Source organism: Mobula birostris, chromosome 26 (assembly GCF_030028105.1).
Source record: "Mobula birostris isolate sMobBir1 chromosome 26, sMobBir1.hap1, whole genome shotgun sequence".
Classification (NCBI taxonomy): Eukaryota; Metazoa; Chordata; class Chondrichthyes; order Myliobatiformes; family Myliobatidae; genus Mobula; species Mobula birostris.
The window spans coordinates 38,201,655-38,220,919 of NC_092395.1; the positions used below are offsets into that span (position 1 = coordinate 38,201,655).

The 19,265-nt window shown below is 42.1% G+C and overlaps 1 protein-coding gene across 3 annotated transcripts in view; it reads right to left on the bottom strand.

The window, feature by feature from the left end:
* shdb (Src homology 2 domain containing transforming protein D, b) overlaps positions 1-19,265 on the bottom strand; it is a 340,171-nt gene that overhangs the window by 141,826 nt on the left and 179,080 nt on the right. For all 3 annotated transcript variants that reach the window (XM_072244071.1, XM_072244069.1, XM_072244070.1), the window contains exon 4: positions 9,005-9,220. In XM_072244071.1, coding sequence (XP_072100172.1) covers positions 9,005-9,220 — 216 coding nt within the window. The remainder of the gene's footprint in view (positions 1-9,004; positions 9,221-19,265) is intronic.

Genomic DNA, 19,265 nt, shown 5'->3' on the forward strand with positions numbered 1-19,265 from the left:
AATATCAGAATTAAGACTTGGATAGCATTTATAAGTTGGGAAGTGGCAGAAAGAGTTGCTGTGATACCTGAGCCAATCCATGCTGTGATAGGAGAAATGGCCTTTGGGAAAAGGAGAGATTGGACCAAGTGCAGACCAGGCTGCAATACTTCCTGTGGTCTGACTAGTAGCTGTAGAGCATGTGTTTAACTGCACCCCAAATGAATCAGCATTCTCTGATGAGGAAGGCATGGGGAGGCATGTAGGAGAATGGGGGCATTTTAAAATTTCTCTTTCTTCTCCTTTGTCAGGGGAATCCTTTACTTGGGGATGAAAGTAACAAAACAATTAAATGCGACACACTCAATCACACAGTCATTCATTCTCTGTAAACCCTGAATGCAGCATGGCATTTTCTGAAGTACAAGAGAAGAGGTTCACAACTGCGAGCAGGATGGCCTGGGAGTACCAATACACAGGGCAGAATCACCACTGAAAAGAATCGGAAATGCGGTGGGTAGATTTATGGAGCAATAATGATATGTCACCCTCTTGAGCTTTAAAAGTCTGTTGGATGAAGGGAATGCTGAGAGGAGAGCTGAGGAATCCCACTGTTTTGAAATATAGGGAACAAATTAATTAGTGCTGGAAATGGTGTGATGAGTCTTGACTGGAGCACAGTAGTGAACCAAAGAATAAAGGATCCCTTGTGACCATGCTTAATTCTGTCCTTCACCACCCCCCTTTCCTCCAGCCCCACATCATTTCTCTGCATTTGGCTGCTGGCGTGATGATTCATGTCAGGGAGGTTTTGAATTATTGATCTGTTTTTGCTCAGGTTGTCTCGGGGGTCTGTCAGTGCTTGAAACCCCGCCCACAGCCACTCCCCACTTACACTGTGCCCTGCCAACATGAAGACAGGCTACAAAGAGAGAACGGTTTCATTCGTGGTGTTCATTTGTTGAATAAATGAATGTGACTACAAGCAAATCCTGATTAATAGAAAAACCTTGTATTTCACACCCTGTCTTGCAGCCAATGTAGTGCCTCAGAAGTGTAACTTCTACTGAACTGTAAGGAATACTGTAGCCAACTTGTGCACAGAAAGATCCCACAAAGTGATGTGATAATCCCTTTATATTGTTTTTAAGCAGTAGTATTGAGGGATAAATATTAGAAGAGTGTGCAATCTTTTGATAAATCAGTGCAGGAAATGTGGGGAGATCCATTTCTTAGTGCCATGCCTCTTTCCTCTGGAATTTCTCATAATCTTTCTTCACTTTCCAAAGGACCTTGAAAAGCCTCCTCCTCCTTTGCTGTATTTCTGGGTTGAGTTCCTTTTTTCCTGCTCACTTCCTTTGCCGCTGACTAAAACCTTGTTCTTATATCCACGTGTGACATAGAATGTGACTATTCTGCTCACTGATTCTATGCCAGCCCTCAGAGCAATAGCATCACTAATTTGCATGTAATCTACTATCTCTCTCTTATACATACCCATCCCCTCGATTCACCTTGCTCACTGGCAGTAATTTACATTGGTCCATTAACCAATCATCCAGCATGTCTTTGCGATGTGGAAAGAAACTGGAGCAGCTGGGGCAAATAGATAGTTATGGGAGAACACGCAGATTTTTACTCCTCATGTATATGAAGGATGTAAGAAGTAACGTCAATTCAATTCAATCTAAATCAGAATTGAAAAGTCACTGAAGCTGTGCTTCACCAGCACTAATTGCTGCATCACTGTGTGCTATTCAGTGAAAAAGAACGACATGTGTGACAAGTATTTACTTGCTTTCTCCTCTAACTTTTGATACCATTAGTAATCAAGAACCTATCAACCCTTCTTTAAATATACCCAATGAAATCACCTCCACAGCTGTCCATGACAATGAATTCCAGAGCACCAACCCCCGACTAAATAAATTCCTGCACATCTCTGTTCTATGAGGACATCCTTCTATTCCAAGGCTGTGCCCTCTGGTCCTAGACTCCCCCCACTATAGGAAATGTTGTCTCCAATTTCACTCTAACTGAGCATCTCAATATTCAATGAGATCCCCCATCTTCATTCTTCTAAACTCCAGTAAGTACAGGCCCATAGTCATCAAATGCTCCTCAGGCATTAACCCTTTCATTCCCAGGATCATTTTTATAAACCTCCTCTGGACCCTCTTCAATGCCAGCACCTCCTGTCTTGGATAAGGGGCCCGAAACTGTTCACAATACTCTGAGTGTGATCTGACCAATAAGCTACCTTCTTGATCACCTTTACTGGAAGGTACAAAAGGACTATGGTACTAGCTCACACACTAACCAACACTCTTACCTCAGACAACATGGGAGAAGATAATTACGTAGATACACATGTATCCTGTGTTCACGTGCATACAATCCACGCTTCAATATTCTGTTAGTTACATCGTGATATGATACAATGACTCACCATCTGAGAAGCTATAAATTGCTGCTCTTCATAAACTTACTTATTGGTATAAAGAAGAACACAAGAAAATAGGAGCAACAGTAGGCCACTTAGCCCCTCAACATTTTCTACCCCAGGACTCTACTCTTCTGTGCCAAATAGTTATTAACATCAGTTCTCCAATTTTCCAGATAAGATAGCTACCTCCTCCTTTGGTACCTCTAGCAATCTAGCCACTGCAATGCTCCAGTACAGAGAATACTTAAGATATGCTTGCCTTTGAAAGGTAATTCCTTGGCACCTCACTTCTGAATGAAGAAGAAGATGGAATATTGTTTTAAGCTAAATCAGGAGGTCAGGACCAAAGGGGAAGTAATGTAAAAATCTAATTAAGCATGAGCTTCATCCCTCAGCGAACAACAGACGTGTAGGGAATTCAAGCAAAAAGGGTGGGAAAACTGAAAGCGTGAGAGATTGTAGCATTTTCTCATTTTTCTCATTTCCTTTTGTAACGTCATGTTGCGTCTCCACAAACTCTGCCAAGCAGTTGGATGTTTCTGGAGCCACTGAGGAGAAGGACTGAACAAAGCATGTGTTGCAATGGGAGAATCAGGGGAAAAAGTGGGTGAGATGTGATGGGAAAATTTAACATGCTTGAATTTGGTTTCAATGGGAATGTTTGGAGAGAAGGAGGACAGGCGTTGACGGGGGATCTTGTAGGAATTCTGATGTGGCAGTTTGGACGCTGGAGCTGGATCTGACACACCGAATGAGCTTATCACATGATCTTTCATAAACCACTGCAATTCCATCAAATTCCAACATAAAATAAGAATCTGACAGATCAATTAACCCAGTCTACACCACTGTACATTGAAACACATACTGACAAAGAGCGTAGAGCTTAGCATTCCAAGCTGTAAGTGAAAGGGAAAGCAGCAAGACACAGCAATCGACATGAAATAGAGTTCAATTAATCTGTTACACTAAACATTCTCTGATCCCAGATAACTCCTAATCTTTTAGAATAATTTTATTTTAATCTGCATGAAGCATTAAAATAATAAAGAGTGCTTTTCAGAATCCACGGGGCACAGCCAGGTTAGACTCATAAATAAATTAACCATGGCATTGATTTCCATTACTGTGGATGAAAGAGCTCATTTAATAATTCACAAGAGATCTGATATGGAGCAATAACTCTTTTTCTTTTTCAAAAAAGTTTTGTTTTAAATGCATTATGGTATCGAGTGTTAGGGAAACAGCAACCAACCTCCCCCACTGACTACAGGGATAAGATCTTTCAGGTTCTGGCAGTACTCCAGTACTTGACCTAGGCATCATTCTTCACACATGCATTTTGACAGCTAACTCTGATAGGAAAGGTAGCAGCTATTCCACCAAGAGGGCTCTCACAGCACAGTTCAATCTTTGACCCAATCTAAAGCTCAGGTATTTTCTTTCAGGAAGGCAACTGAATATCAATCAAAGGATTCTGCTGCATCTAATCTCCTCCCCAGCCAAGTCTGAGAATGGCAATATGGACCCTCCCCTGATTAAGACAGATTATATACAAGATAAGCACAAAACCAGGGACAGAGGCAATTATCTCCCAAAGGAGCATTACTAGACTGAACCAATAGCATAATTACCAATGCTGTAGTTGAGTTTACTTGATCTATATCATCAGGCAATTTCACAAGATATGTCAGTGATAGTAAACCCGATTCTTCAATGTAGTTTAATGGTCATCCTTCTGAAGTCACCCCATTTGGACATGTACTGATCACATCAACCACCAATTTCTAGGTTTGCTGAAAAGTGCCAATTTACCAGCTAATTTTGCTCCAGTCCTTTTCAAGGCATTAATGTTGCCTTGGTAGGGAGCCAGAATGAACACAATGGGCAGAATAGCCTCTTTATGATCCTATAAAATGGATGATGATACTGGGAGGCCACCACATAATGAAGAACTCAAACATGTGTTTAGATATTGGGGGATGGGAGTGGAAGGATGGGAAGAGTGCATCAGGTTTATGTTACATAGTCAGGCAATTTAAACCTCACATTTCATGGCCTTACACCGCTTCCTGTAAATGCAAATAAATTAAATTTCTGACAGAGGAGAGTCAGCTGTTTTGCTGTTGCTCTTTAATGTGAAAGAGCACCTAAAGGGTTAATACATTAGGGATGAGTGAAGGCCACAGCTGCTTGGTGAAGCAATTGATCTTTAGTGGGAGCAGCCTAGAATATATCTTCAGTTGAGATGCCATTTCCAGTGATTAGGCCTCATTGGTTTTTCCATGACTCCCCCTCTTGTTATTACAGAAAAAGTGAGCCCTCCCTCCTCTCAGTTCCTTAAGTGACAGGGGACCCCCAGGAGAAAATGTTCAGTACAGACACTTTCCATCACATTTAACTATCGTGGGCTACTTTGTTTACATTTTCATAAACTCATAGTAGATCTCATTCGACTGGGAGATCAGCCCCACCAACACCGTTCAACTTGCAAAGACAAAGCCTTTGTTTTTAACATTTTGTCTGATGTAAAATGACTCTGACACTGCAGTGCACCCGCAGCACACCACTGAGCACGTGCAAGCGTTCTCAAGTGAAGCTCCAGCATGCAGCCTTCTAACCAAAGAACAACCAATCGAGTCAAAGTGATGGTTGACAAGAGGTAAAAAGCCTTCCGCTTCCTTAGATAAAAAGGAATTAAGAACACAATTCACTCCAATGGATGAGGACTTCACTGTACACCCTGACAAAATCAGGAATACACAGAATTAATTCCCAGTCTACATTATCCTGGCCAGGATGGGCAATTGTCACTTTGTATGACTTCAGTTTGCACTACTATACCTGCACTATTCTGCTACCTTGTGCACTTTGCTGTATTTATCTTTACTGTTTGCTTTATGAGCTTCCTGCAGGTAAGGAATTTCATTGCACTCTGGTGTACATAACAATAAACAAATCAGAATCTGAATCAGCCTCAGTGTATCAGGAGTATGAAGGGACAAGAAACTCGGGCTGCCTAATTACAAATTTTTTTGCTCGTTTTTAGAATCTCTCATCACTATCAAGGCCAGAATTTATTCCCATAACTAATTGGCCTTGAACTGGGTGGCTCAGAACATTATAGCACATTACGGGTCCTTTGGCCACGGTGTTGTGCTGACCTTTTAAGGTACTCTACGATCAATCTAAATCTTCCCTTCTACCTAACCCCTAATTTTTCTATCATCCATGTGCCCATCTAAGCGTGCCTTAAATGTCCCCAATGTAGCTGCCCCTGGAAGTGTGTTCCACATAACTACCACTCTCTGTGCAAAAAACTTACACCTGATTCTTCCCCCCACCCCATACTTTCCTTCAATCACCTTAAAATTATGCCCTCTTGTATTAACCATTTCCACTATGGAAGAAAAAATCTCTGGCTATCTATTCAATCTGTGCCTCTTATCATCCTTCATCCACCTCCTCCTCTCCAAAGAGAAAAGTCTTAGCTTGTACAATCTATCCTCCTAAAACATGTTCTCTAATCCAGGCAGCATCTTGGCAAATCTCCTCTGCACCCTCTATAAAGCTTCCACATTCAGCCCACAATGAGGCGACCAGAACTGAACACAATATCGGAATCAGAATCAGAATCAGGTTTATTATCACCAGCATGATAATGTCGCCTTACATGTTCTGTCTCTTGCAAAGTCTCTACATGCAGATATTCAGTGACAACATTTGCAGTTGTTATGATAAGTTCTGGTCGCCTCACTACAGGAAGGATGTAGAAACCATAGAAAGGGTGCAGAGGAGATTTACAAGGATGTTGCCTGGATTGGGGAGCATGCCTTATGAGAATAGGTTGAGTGAACTCAGCCTTTTCTTCTTGGAGCAACAGAGGATGAGAGGTGACGTGATAGAGGTGTATAAGATGAGGACAGGCATTGATTACGTGGATAGTCAGAGGCTTTTTCCCAGGGCTGAAATGGTTAACTCGAGAGGGCACAGTTTTAGGGTGCTTGGAAGTAGGTACAGAGGAGACTTCAGGGGTAAGTTTTTATGCAGAGTGGTGCGAGCATGGAATGGGCTGCCGGTGACAGTGGTGGAGGCAGATACGATAGGGTCTTTTCAGAGACTCCTGGACAGGCACATGGAGCTCAGAAAAATAGAGGGCTATGGGTAACCCTAGGTAATTTCTTAGGTAAGGATGTGTTCGGCACAGCTTTTTGGGCCAAAGGGCCTGTATTTTGCTGTAGGTTTTCTATATTTCTATGTGACATGAAATTTGTTAACTTAGTAGCAGCAGTTCAATGCAATACATAACATAGAACAGAAAAAAATAATAAATAAGTAAATCAATTACAGTATACGCATATTGAATAGATTAAAAAACATGCAAAAAACAGAAGCACTGTATATTACAAAAAGTGATGTAGTGTCTAAGGGTTCAATGCCCATTTAGGAATCAGATGGCAGAGGAGAAGAAGCTGTTCCAGAATCGCGGAGTGTCTGCCTTCAGGCTTCTGAACCTCCTACCTGATGGTAACAGTGAGAAAAGGGCATGTCCTGGGTGCTGGAGGTCCTTAATAATGGATGCTGCCTTTCTGAGACACTGCTCCCTGAAGATGTCCTGGGTACTTTGTAGGTTAGTAGTCAAGATGGAGTTCACTATATTTACAACCTTCTGCAGCTACTTTCTGTACTGTGCAGTAGCCCCCACATACCAGACAGTGATGCAGCCTGTCCAAATGCTCTCCATGGTACATCGAAAGAAGTTTTTGAGTGTATTTGTTGACATACAAAATCTCTTCAAACTCCTAATGAAGTATAGCCGCTGTCTTGCTTTCTTTATAACTACATCAATATGTTGGGATCAAGTTAGATCCTCAGAGATCTTGACACACAGGAACCTGAAACTGCTCACTCTCTCCACTTCTGATCCCTCCATGAGGATTGGTATATGTTACTTCGTCTACTCTTCCTGAAGTCCACAATCAACTCTTTCGTCTTACTGACGTTGAGTGTGTCAGGTTGTTGCTACGGCGCCACTCTAACCAGAGTTTTATAGGGTTGCAACGTTACCTGCAACGTGAACTCTGTCCACGACTAAACAAGGCCAACACACCATACACCTTTACTTGCACAGCAACTATGCACGTGGATCCCGAGAACTCTCTGTTCCTCCACACTGCTAAGAATCCTACCATTAACCCTGTATTCTGTCTTCAAATTTGACCTTCCAAAGTGAATCAATTCACACATTTCCAGGTTGAACTGCATCTGCCACTTCTTGGCCCAGTCAATGTCCTATTGTAACCTACGTCAATCTTCTGCACTGTCCACAACACCACCAACCTTGGTAGGTCATTTCAGAGGAAAGAGCTGTGGAATCACATGCAGGGCTTGCCCAATACGGATGGCAGGGTTTTCCCTCAGTAATGGAAAAAGCTAGTGAATCTGATGGACATCTATGTCAATCCAACAATATTGAGGTGTTGTGAACAGTAGCTAGTAATATTTTATTATTTGACTTGATTAATCAAGGCCTGTGGTATGAGTCTGATAGGAACTACTGTATCACAAATGTTCCCCAATTTACATACATAGTATTTGTGTGGATAATACAAGATTGTGTGGGACACAACACCTGTCACAGTCACTGCTGAGATTTAGGAATGGGAAACAGCTGCTTTGGAAAAGCATCAGTTGGCAGCTGCCATCTGTGGAGCCATAAACCCTGGTTGACTTGGTGCCAGCAACAGAGGGGTGGGAGACAGACTGGTTTTACTGTAAACCTGTCTGTGCTTTGCTCACTCATTCTATAAAGGGAGAGTCATCAGACTGTATGAAATATGAGCAGGCAGATGCCAATCTGAACGGTTCTTAGGGAGGCATGCATCAGCACTCTTGCCATCAATTGCAAATCTTTCACGTAAAGATGAAAGAGCCACAGCAAACAAACTGTGAGTTCAAGCATTAGAAATGGGATTGAGCTAGGTAAAGTATCACTCATATCTTCTAGGGAAGCACTCAATTCTCTCTTGAAAGTAGCTGATGATTTTTTTTAATGTTGCCTTTATTTTGTGGGGTACTCAAGCAGGCAGGGATCTGTCTCTGCAGGACACTGATATCAGTCCGTAGAACACACACAAACAGGCAGACACCGTTCTGTTCAGTGCATGATCAAGCAGCCAAAAACCTGTGTGATACATACAGTAAGTGTGCAGGTATCAGCCTCCATAATACATGGGCAGGAACATATTTGATTACATGATATAGGTAGGCAGATATTAGTCTGAACAGTATTAATTTGTATGGCCCATGGGAAAGCAGGTATCATTCTGTGAGGTGTTTGGTCAGGGAAACAGCAACGTATTCAGTTCATGGGAAGACAGACACCAGGCTGCATCATACATGGACTGGTAGGATTAGGATGGATGTATTGGTGATATTTTGGATGGTCCATGGCAGACTGATATCAGCCTCTACAGTGCACAGATAAGCAGTTATCAGTGATTTAAAAGGGTAGGCAGGAATCATTGATGGTGTGTAAAAGGTTACACCTTGTGAAGATCCCACCTTGCATAAATGTACCTGCAAATGCTTTTGAGATGTGGTCCTTCTTCCACTCCCAGGGCTGGTCATACTCATCAGCAGGCCGTTCGTCGTCTTGAGGCAGGCGGCTCTCTCGCACCTTCTGACCAGCTGCATTCTCTGCATCTGACTCTGTCTCATTCTCCTGAGGCTCATAGGGAGTGTCGTAGAGTTGCAGACCCTTCCTGTGTTTCTTTTCACCTTTTCTCTGGAATTCTGTGAAAGGAAGAAAACATTAATGGCCCCGTGTAGAGGTCACTTATGATATGCACATTATCATGCAATAGTCACTGTGCATTGCTTCGTTTCACAATGGCTGGCCCAGCGGAATGCTTTGAGCCATTTCAATGTGAACAAACAAATACAAGTTGTTATATACATGGGGCTTTTCATTACATGAACGTTTACCTTGGTTACATTGATGTCATTAAGTAAGAAAGAGTATAGAGGAGCCTGACAAAAATGTTGCTGGGACTCGAGGGAATGTGTTATAGAGAGAGGCTGAGTACGGTGGAACTGTTCTCATTGGAGCTTAGGAGAATAAAGGCTGATCTTATAAAGATGTGTAAGATTAGAAGTGACTTAAATAGGGTCCATGTGCACATAAGAGGTTTCGATAGGGTCTATGTGCACAGTCTTTTTCCCAGAGTTGGGGAATCAAGAACCGGAGAGCATAGCTTTAGGGTGAGAGGGGAGAAATTGAAATAGGAACCTGAGAGGCAACTTTTCCATCTAGTGGGTGGAATGAGCCACCAGAAGAAGTGGCTGAGGCAGGTCCATGAACAACATTTAAAAGGTGCTTGGACATGTGCATGGATAGGAGATGTTTATAGGATATGGGACTAGCTTAAATGGGAATCTTGGTCATTATAGACCAGTTGGGGTGGAGGGCCTGTTTTGGTGCTCTATGTCTAAACATTATACCTAAGGCAATACACTTCACTGTTCTTCCAAATAATATTCAAGTAACAATAACAAAATGACTCATCTTAACCCAGTTCTACAACTGATAGGAGTGTACAGTGCCACAACACTCGGTCCTCATGCTGGGTACTGTATAGATTGTATGGCTATGTGTATATCCATGGTTCAGATGAACACTATGTTAGTTAGTGGTAAACACAGAATGGAATGGGGTTGGGTTGACATGCCCATCACTATTCAGAGGTGAGAAGGTCATTTTGCTACAGTGGCAGAGAGAGAGAGTGTCTATTTGGCTGAGATGCTTCTTGAAGGGACTTCACTGAAGGTTTTATGACCACTTTCTCACAGAAATGTTTTGGAAAAATGTTTTGGAGGCTTTAACAAACAGAAGGATGGGTAACTATTTCACACAGTGCATGGATTCAGAGGCCCTGTGCTGTTCCCTGCTCCTCCTTTAACACTACACCCTCACCCTGGCTGCATCGACAGTCAACACATCCACTCCTAGACTTTGTGATCATTCTCAAATTTGCAGAGCTATGTGACACCTGATTTTCCTTACCTCCTGATACGATCCAAATCTGACTGAGGAGGACAAATACGATGTTAGCATTCATTTCGGGAAGACTAGAACATAAAAGCAAGGATGTAATGCTAAGACTTTAGAAGACATTGGTCAGGCCACATTTGGAGTATTGTGAGCAGTTTTGGACCCATAATCTAGGAATGAATGTGCTGGCATTACAGAGGGTCCAGAGGAGATTTTTGAGAACGATATGTGGAATGCAAAGGACAGTATATGAGGAGGGTTTGATGGCTCTGGGCCTGTTACTCACTGGAGTTTATTAGAATGAAGGAGAACATTGAAACCTACTAAACCTATTTGCAAGGTCTAGATAGAGTGGACATGGAGAGAATTTTCTAATAGGGGAAGTCTGTGACCAGAGGAAACAGGCTTAGAATACAAATATGCCTCTATAGAACAGATATAAGGAGGAATTTCTTTAGCCAGAGGTTGGTGAATCTATGGAATTCATTGTCATGGATGGCTGTGGTGGCCAAGTAATTGGGTATATTTGAAGTGGAGGTTGATACGTTCTTGATTGGTAAGGGTATCAAAGGTTACGGGGAGGCGTCTTGGGAACAAGGCTAAGATGGAAAATAAATCAGACCTGATGATGATCAAATGATGGAGCAGATTCCATAGGCCGAATGGCTTGATTCTGCTCCTATATCTTTGGGCCTTATGGTTACTTAGGCGGTACTGTTCTTTTGCCTTATTGTGTGTTCTCCCTTTGCCTTGCCTGAGTCCATTACTGAGGTTTGTCACCCAAAGGATACAGAGATGGCACAGTGGCTCAGCAAACAGAGCTGCTGCCTCACAACTCCAAAGATGCAGGTTCAATCCTGACCTCTGGGGCCTCTGCATGGAGTTTGCACATTCTCCCTCTGACCTTCCTGGTTTCCAGCCACATTCTATACATGTGATGTGGTTATAGTCTATTAGTCCCAAGGTGGTAGGAGAATCAAGGTGGAAGTGATGGGGATATGGGAGAGAATGGAAAATTCTGATAGAATTGTTGAGAGGTAGCACAGGCTCAATGGGCTGAATCACCTCTTTTTGAGTTGTGAGAAAATATGAAAATAATGTATCTTTCACAACTGGATGGGTTGAAAATAAAATGAATACGATCTTGTAAATATTTTTTCCTGTAGTCTCACTTATCAGAATTCTTAACAGGCTAACAAAACTATTTGGTGATAAACCATTTGTGCTACTTCCTTGAGGGGACAGTTGAATTGGTGTGAGCCTGCTGTGGTAGAAATGTTGAATGCGCAGGCAATGAGATCTATTAAAAGATTTATTCGCACATTTAGGAAATGAACTGCCTGTGACACTATTTAGTCATCCAGATCAGGAATGTCCCAGTTTCAGTCTTGAGCAGCGCGAGTGCTGGAAGTTGTCTAATATTAAGGATATTAAGAGAAGTGTATCTTAAAGTTTATATTTTCAAAATCTCATGAAATAAAGCCACATCCAATTGCAGGAATTTCTGGGTCATGGCCAACAGAAAGAAGCATTTGGGATGGTGCGGAGGACCTTGAGGCCATGCATTTCGATCAGACACGTGTAGTGTCAGAGGCAGGAGGAGGCTACTTCCTTCTGAACCATCCATGTGCTTGCAACTCCCTCTCCACCAGTGACAAAATCTGCAAGTAACACACTGACTACTTCAGCCACCCGAGAGCCCATGGAAATGGAGAGGTGACCAGGCATCCTCAGTTCTGATTCTAAGCATTCCCTGTGAATGCAGGGTGAAATTAGTATTAAATATAGCTACAAAGTGTTCCGTGATTAAATAACTTGCTAGAAGTATATCATAACTACTCGTAGAGCTCTCAAGGAACTGGTGTCAAGTAATATAGAGGAAGCTTGACCCAAAAGCAGAGCAGTGGAGTCAATTTTATCCATAAATGATGCTTTACTAATAAACTGCAAAATAACGAGCCACGTGGGGCCATAGAACAAGAGAGAACAGATACTTAACATGACAAAGCAACAAGGTAACTGAAGGCTAGGAGCAATTGGTTGAGGCTGGCTGGTCAATGAGTGAATGAAGATTGTGGATGAGAGCTAGATTTAAATAGGCTGCAGGTGATGAGTCAGAAATGAGTGGCAGGTGACTCTTGTTAGCTTGGGTGGAGAACGGGAGGTGCTTACCAGTGTAGGCCTGATCACTGGGACCAATTCTGACTTCTGGTGTGGAGTTAGCATGTTTTCTTTGTGACCACATGGGTGATGCTGGGTGTTCCAGTTTCCTTCCACACCTTAAAGATGTGTGGGGTAGTATGTAAAATGGCCACTGTAAATTACCTCTCGAGCACAGGTGAGAGGTTAACTCTGGGAGATATTGTTGGGAACATAGGGAAAATATAAATAAGGTTATTGGTAGATTAATATAAATGGTACATAATGGCTAGTATGGACCCAGTGGGCCAAATGGCCTGTTTCCCTGGCCTGCATGACTCTAAAAATTTATGATTTACATAAAATGAAGATCCTGGAGGTGAACAAACCAAAGAAGAAGACCTGGAAATAGCAATGAAAGAATCAGCTGATAAAGTGTCTAACCGAAGGCACCAAAGGGTTAAGTCCAAACTCAGCCACAATGCCTGACAGTTTTCATTGTTTTCTGGCAGTCTGCCCACATCAGTCATGATTCTCATCATTGTTGTCTTATTTCCATGCTGCAGGCCGGTTGACACCATTCCCCATGGTCCCCTAATCACCATGGAAACATAAATATGCCAATCAGCCGCCTTGCCACCTCAAGGTGAAGAGCAGCCATTGTGGACTCCGGCTGAATGTGACTTCTTTCAACTCCTAGCCCAAAGACTGTGTCTTGTACTGACATTAGCAAGGACATGGCAAAGAAAACAGAATTAAAGTTAGAAGGAATGATTATTTTATTTTTCAGACTCTTATTGTGCTCAGGTTTTTGTTCATGCAACAGATCTTACAGTGGAACAAATCAGCAGGAATCACTGAATACCTGAAAGATTTTTGGGCTAACAGAGCATAGCAGCCCAATGAATTCCTTAACCTGAGGGGTTGCAGCTGAAGAACCCTATAGCACACAAGTTCCAAAGGATCACACCATATGAACAGACATATATAACATTTTCATTATGTGCCAAAAGGGGAGAGGAAGGCCCCAATGGAGGAGAGGTAGGAGGAGAGTTGGGGCAGATGCACAGTCAGGATGCTGAGGTATCTTTTTGATGGACCAGGAAAAAGGTTTAGAATTGTGTTTCAGTAGTTTGCTCTGTTGGCAACCTTAGACCATGGGCTCTGCAATCCTTGCAACAAGTTTATTTTTTAACTGAAATCTTATCGGGAAACACTGAGAAAAGTCTCATATGAGGCAGAATTTTTAGGCTGAGTGTTCTAATCTCTGCAAGGTCCTACACAAATTTCTAGAACACAATATGCACTCTGTCCTTTAATCGATTAAGGAGAGATTGGACACCAAGGCATAGAATAGTGCCCAGAACTTTTATTGACCATCTGGACTATGTTTTCTAATTACAAAACTGACTACCATTAAACATTTTCTCACTCTTTATAAAGTAGTTCATGAATTCCTGAAGTTGTGAAGATGTAAGTAAAGAAAGTGTTGTTTTTCTTTTTATAGGACTTCAGTTCAACACCTCATCTGGAAGAACAACATCCCCACAGTCTATTCCAAATGTTCTTGAAAATCACTGGGGGTGGATTTCAACCCACTACCTGCCCATTCTGAGGTGCAATTCAAAATTAGAATCAGAATCATTTTATTGCCAGTATATGAAACATATGTACCAGAATTGATTGTGGTTTGCTGCCAAGCATAAAGCATGGGACAAAACTATAACAGACAACACAATAGCAACCAACAATTTTCAAGACAATAGTGCAAACAGCCATGAGCAATCAACAATTAGCAGAAATGTCAATAATCAAACTTAAATGTATGTGAACATGTGAACAGACTCAATGATTGTCAAAAGAACAAAGACAGCAGGGAAGAACCGTTAATGTATGTTGTGCAGGGACAGTCAGGGTACTACACTGAGGTGGGTTTTGCTGAGAATCTAGATAGCTACAGGAAAGAAGCTTCAAAGATGACGTACATTCCTAGTGGTGGTGGACTTGTAGTGTCTCCCCGATGGCAATTTGGTGAATAGGTGACTGCTAGGGTGGGTGGAGTTAGCAATAATTTTTCCAGCTCTTTTCTTTGCTCAGGTGATGAACAGGTCTTTTAATGTCAGTGGCTGACAGCCAATGATCTTCTCTGCTGAGTGGATCACTCGCTGCAACCTGTCCTTGGAGAGGGAGGAGGCGGAAGGAAACTAAACGGTGATGGAGGGAGTCACAACACTCTAATGTCTGAGTAAAAATTCATCACGATATGCTATGCCCTGAGATGTTAAGAAGAACAATCTTTGCTGGACTTTCCTAGTGATGAGGGTAACTTGCTTGCCTCACTTCAAAGTACTGGTAATGGTAGTCACCAGCAAATTGAATGAGTCGACGAAAGTCAAAGCCTGACCATTAATTTCCGGGGGGGGGGGGTAGGTAGGGAGTTGTCAACAGAAGTCAATCCTTATTTTCACTGTCCTGATAGCATTAGACTCCAAATTGTTATAAGCACACCATGCTGCAACGCAGTCTACCTGAGAACAGGAGGGGTGTAACAGCACATCCCTGGGAAGAGCCTGTGCTTATAGACATTGGATTGGATAAGTAGGACTCCAGCCTTTCATAACGCTTCCTTCCTGTCAGGAAGTTTATAATCCAATGACAGATATGGTAGGGTACAGCTAGCTGGGTTAACTTGTTGTGAGGTAGGCCAACATCAGACATTCAGAGGTTTTCATAAATATTGAAGTCGGAGTGACTAGCCTATTACCATTACATCCAACGATCTTGTCTTTCTTGGGGACTGGAACGATTGTTACAATGTTAAAGCAGTCTGGAACTCTTCAGATTCTCCAGTACGGCTTGAAGAAAAATGCTCAAACAAGTTATCTTGGTTCAATTTTTTTGCATTGCAAAATGGACAACTAAAAGTAAAGCAATTGGCATGATTGGGTATGAAGTGTTAAGTATCTCAGTGAAGACAGATGCTAGCTGTTTCACACAGTGCCTTAGAGTACCAGCTGAAACATCATCAGGGACTTCAATTTCCCTAATATTCTGTTTTCCAAATAGTTTGCAAACGTCTTCTAGTTTCACAAAAAATATGGGGTGGGGTGGTGGGAGCAGGCGAAAAGGACAGGAAGCTGAAGAAGGTGAATGGGGCTGGGGTGAAAGGGATTATAGTGACATTGGAATAGTTGCAAAAGGGGAGGGGGGAAAGAGCTCAGCATATCGGATCAGAGGAAGTGAGAAGAGAAGACATAGATGTTGATTGTGTTTATCAAACCAGCAATAAAACTCAATGAGCTGATTGGCCAGGGTAGGGAAGGGGGAGACTTGGGAGCGCTTCTGTTTGAAAGATGGTAAAACTTTGCAGGGAACTCCAGACTGCCTGGCTATTGTTGAAGTCTCTCTCTCTAGCCAATCTCTGTAAGTGGTTTTCGCAAAGCTACGGTATATTCCTTTGTTTCCAGATCTGTAGGTATGAACCGGTGCAGATCTGAGAGTCCTTGATGAGCCATGGCTTGCTGTTGTTATATCCCACAATGATCTTTTTTGGGAGACACATAACTGTTTTCCGCAGGACTGTTGCCAGCTTCTTGTCAACCTGGGTGGTGCATCTTTATCTTTCAATGTATTTAAGAGTAGACCCTTATGGGGAGTGAGACATTCCCAAATTATAAATGACATCCCAAAAGTAAACATTGGGATAAATATTTTATTACTGAGTAAGTGTATAGAAAAAGCTTTTCAGTTTTGTCTAGATGTAATTAAAAACACCAACTGTGCAGTTAAATAGCACCTTTCAAAACTTCAGGAATTCACAAATCACTTTCCAAACCGAGAATGTCATAATCAATCTGCTGGAAGAACTCAGTTGGTCCAGATGTAAGGCTTCAACCTGAAACATCAACAATTCCTTCCCCCCCCACCCCCCCACCACAGATGCTGCTCCACCAGTGAGTTCCTCCAACAGATTGCTTGTTGCTCCAGATTCCAGCATCTGTGGTCCCTTGTGTCTCCATTAAAGTGTAGTCATTTCCCTAATGTAGTAAGTGAACTACTGTGAGCACTAAAAATCCAAGGCACCATTTGTTGCCTTGCTGTCAAACTCCCCTTAATCAATTACAGGACAAACTGAATCTTTGTTCTACAGGTTCATATACATTAGAATGAAGGATGAGAAATTATGCCTCAGGCACAACATTTCTTGCCACTGTTGCAACATTAGTAAAATCCACAATTTTATTTCAAGTTCCCCCTGCAGCTGCCACACTGGTGTTTGTAGATCCACTGGCGGTCAATGTATAAATATGGGTTACTTCTCAGATGTTCGTCCAGGGAAATGTGACCAACACCAATCCCATATAAAGGCACTCAGCAAAGCAAGTCTGAAACCTTCTCTTCCTGGATATGGTATGTGAATGATCCCAAACAGCAGTTAGTGAACTTCCATAAGTTTGATAAATCGTGGACTTTTGACAGAAGAAACAAAAACACAAAAGCTTGTGGTTCATTATAAACTACAGTTCCTTCCTAATGACCCAACCAACACATTGTAAAAATAATATTGAAATGAAATATTAACAAAGGATATTCTCAAGAGATTCTGCAGATGCTGGAAATCTTCAGCAACACATTCAAAATGCTGGAGGAATTCAGTAAATCAAGCAGTAAATTCCTGAACTCAGCCTGAAACGTTGACTGCTTATTCCTCTCCATAGATGCTGTTTGACTTGCTAAGCTGCTCTAGCATTTTGTGTGGGTTAAAACAGTGGCTAGGGAGACATTAAGTCCTCTGACAGACCATCAGAACCACCTATGTGCGGAGTTGCAGGAGATTTTTAATGTCTATTTCTCCTCAGATAATATAATGGATACCACAAAAAGTGATTACTAACTAATGAGATCTGGGGAGGTATGCATATTTCGAGGAAGGAGGTATTTACAGTCTTGAAGCACATTAAGGTGGTAAAATTCCTAGGGCCTGACCAAGTGTAGCCGGAGCTTATGGGTGGCCAGGGAAGAAATTGCAGAAGCCCTTGTAGAGGTGTTTGCTTCGTCAGTCACCACAGATGAGGTTCCGTAACACTCTAAATTGGTTAATGATGCTCCAGGGTAACAAGGACAAGTAGACAGGGTGGTGAAGAAGGTGTTTAGCATGCTGGCCTCCATTAGTCAGGGCATTGAGCTTAGGAGCAGGGACATTATGCTGCAATTATATAACTGATTGCTGGACCACACTTGGAATTTTGTTGATAGTTTCGGTCACACTGTTACAAGAAAGTAATTGTCAATCTGTAAAGGAGGCAGAAAAAGATTTACGGGAGTGCAGCCTGGATGAGAGGACTTGAGTTATAGGAAGAGGTAACTCAGGATGTTGGATCATTATTCCTTGAAGTGTAGGAAAATGAGAAGTGACCTCATAGAAGTTTTGTAAAATCATGAGGGGAAAGGATAAGGTGGACAATCGTAGTTTTTCCACAGGGTTGGGAAGTCCAATACTAGAGGACACAGATTTAACCTAAGAGGAGAGCGATTTTATAGACACCTGAGAGATAACTTCACTACACAGAGTGCAGTGAGTACCTGGAATGAGCTGCCAGAGGAGGTGGTCGAGACAAGTACAATTGCAACATTCAAGAGGCACTGGGATTGGTAGATGGAGGGCAAGGGCTTGAAGGGCAATGGGCCAAATGTGGGTAACTGGGCCTAGCGTGGTGGATGCTGCGAGTAGATTGGACCAGTCGGGTTGAAGGCTGTATTTCCATTTGGTATTATTCTATGCCTCTAATTTACTCAAAGATTTGCCATCTTTGGAATTACCTTCCACAGAATCCCAAGGTAGAGGAAGCCTCCTGCCTATCCTCACTGTGTCTGTTATTTGAAAAGACCTATTTAATCTGTTCCATCCCCTTACTCTTCTCCCAGGATCCTGAAAAGTATTTTCTTCTCAAAGTAAACATTGAATCAGTTCCCACTATCTTTTAATGGAAAAGTTTCACAATATAAATGGGACTGTTGCTCTATTGCGTAGTCTTTATTTACTTTCAGTCTTTCTGTTGAAAAGTATCCTTTTTCACTGGGATAAATTTACTGATAACATCTGCTGAAAATGAAACTTCACTCTGCAGGAAACTGCAAATGAGTGGTGTTCAGATGTGGGCTGCAAACAGCCTTTGTTGCAGGTAGGTAAAACTCAATCCTGAGATTACACTGTCAATTTATCATTTGTTAACAGTTCATATTTATATACAAGCTTTTCCTGTGTCCCTCGGTGGCTTTAAGAATGGATACAATCAGAAAGAAAGTGTGTCAGGTATTGTTTCTGTATGTAGTCAGTAGAGATGCCAGATGTCAGCAAATTTACCAGCATGCATTCCATAATTTATCTCTTAAACTTAGATTGAGCCCTCATATTGGCATATTGGGTGACTGGAACGGGGGGGGGGGGGGGGCGGAGTGCAGTTTGTTCCAGAACCTGTCCTGATTGAGTGGACTTGCTTTGATGGAAGCACTAACTTAGTGCATGACAATGATTATTTATTAATCTCTAGTATAAAATGTTTGATTGTAAAGGTTTGTTTCCTTACAGAGTCTTGCCACCCCCTCTTTCGAGGTTGAAGTTTATTTAATGTACAGTGAAGTACGTCC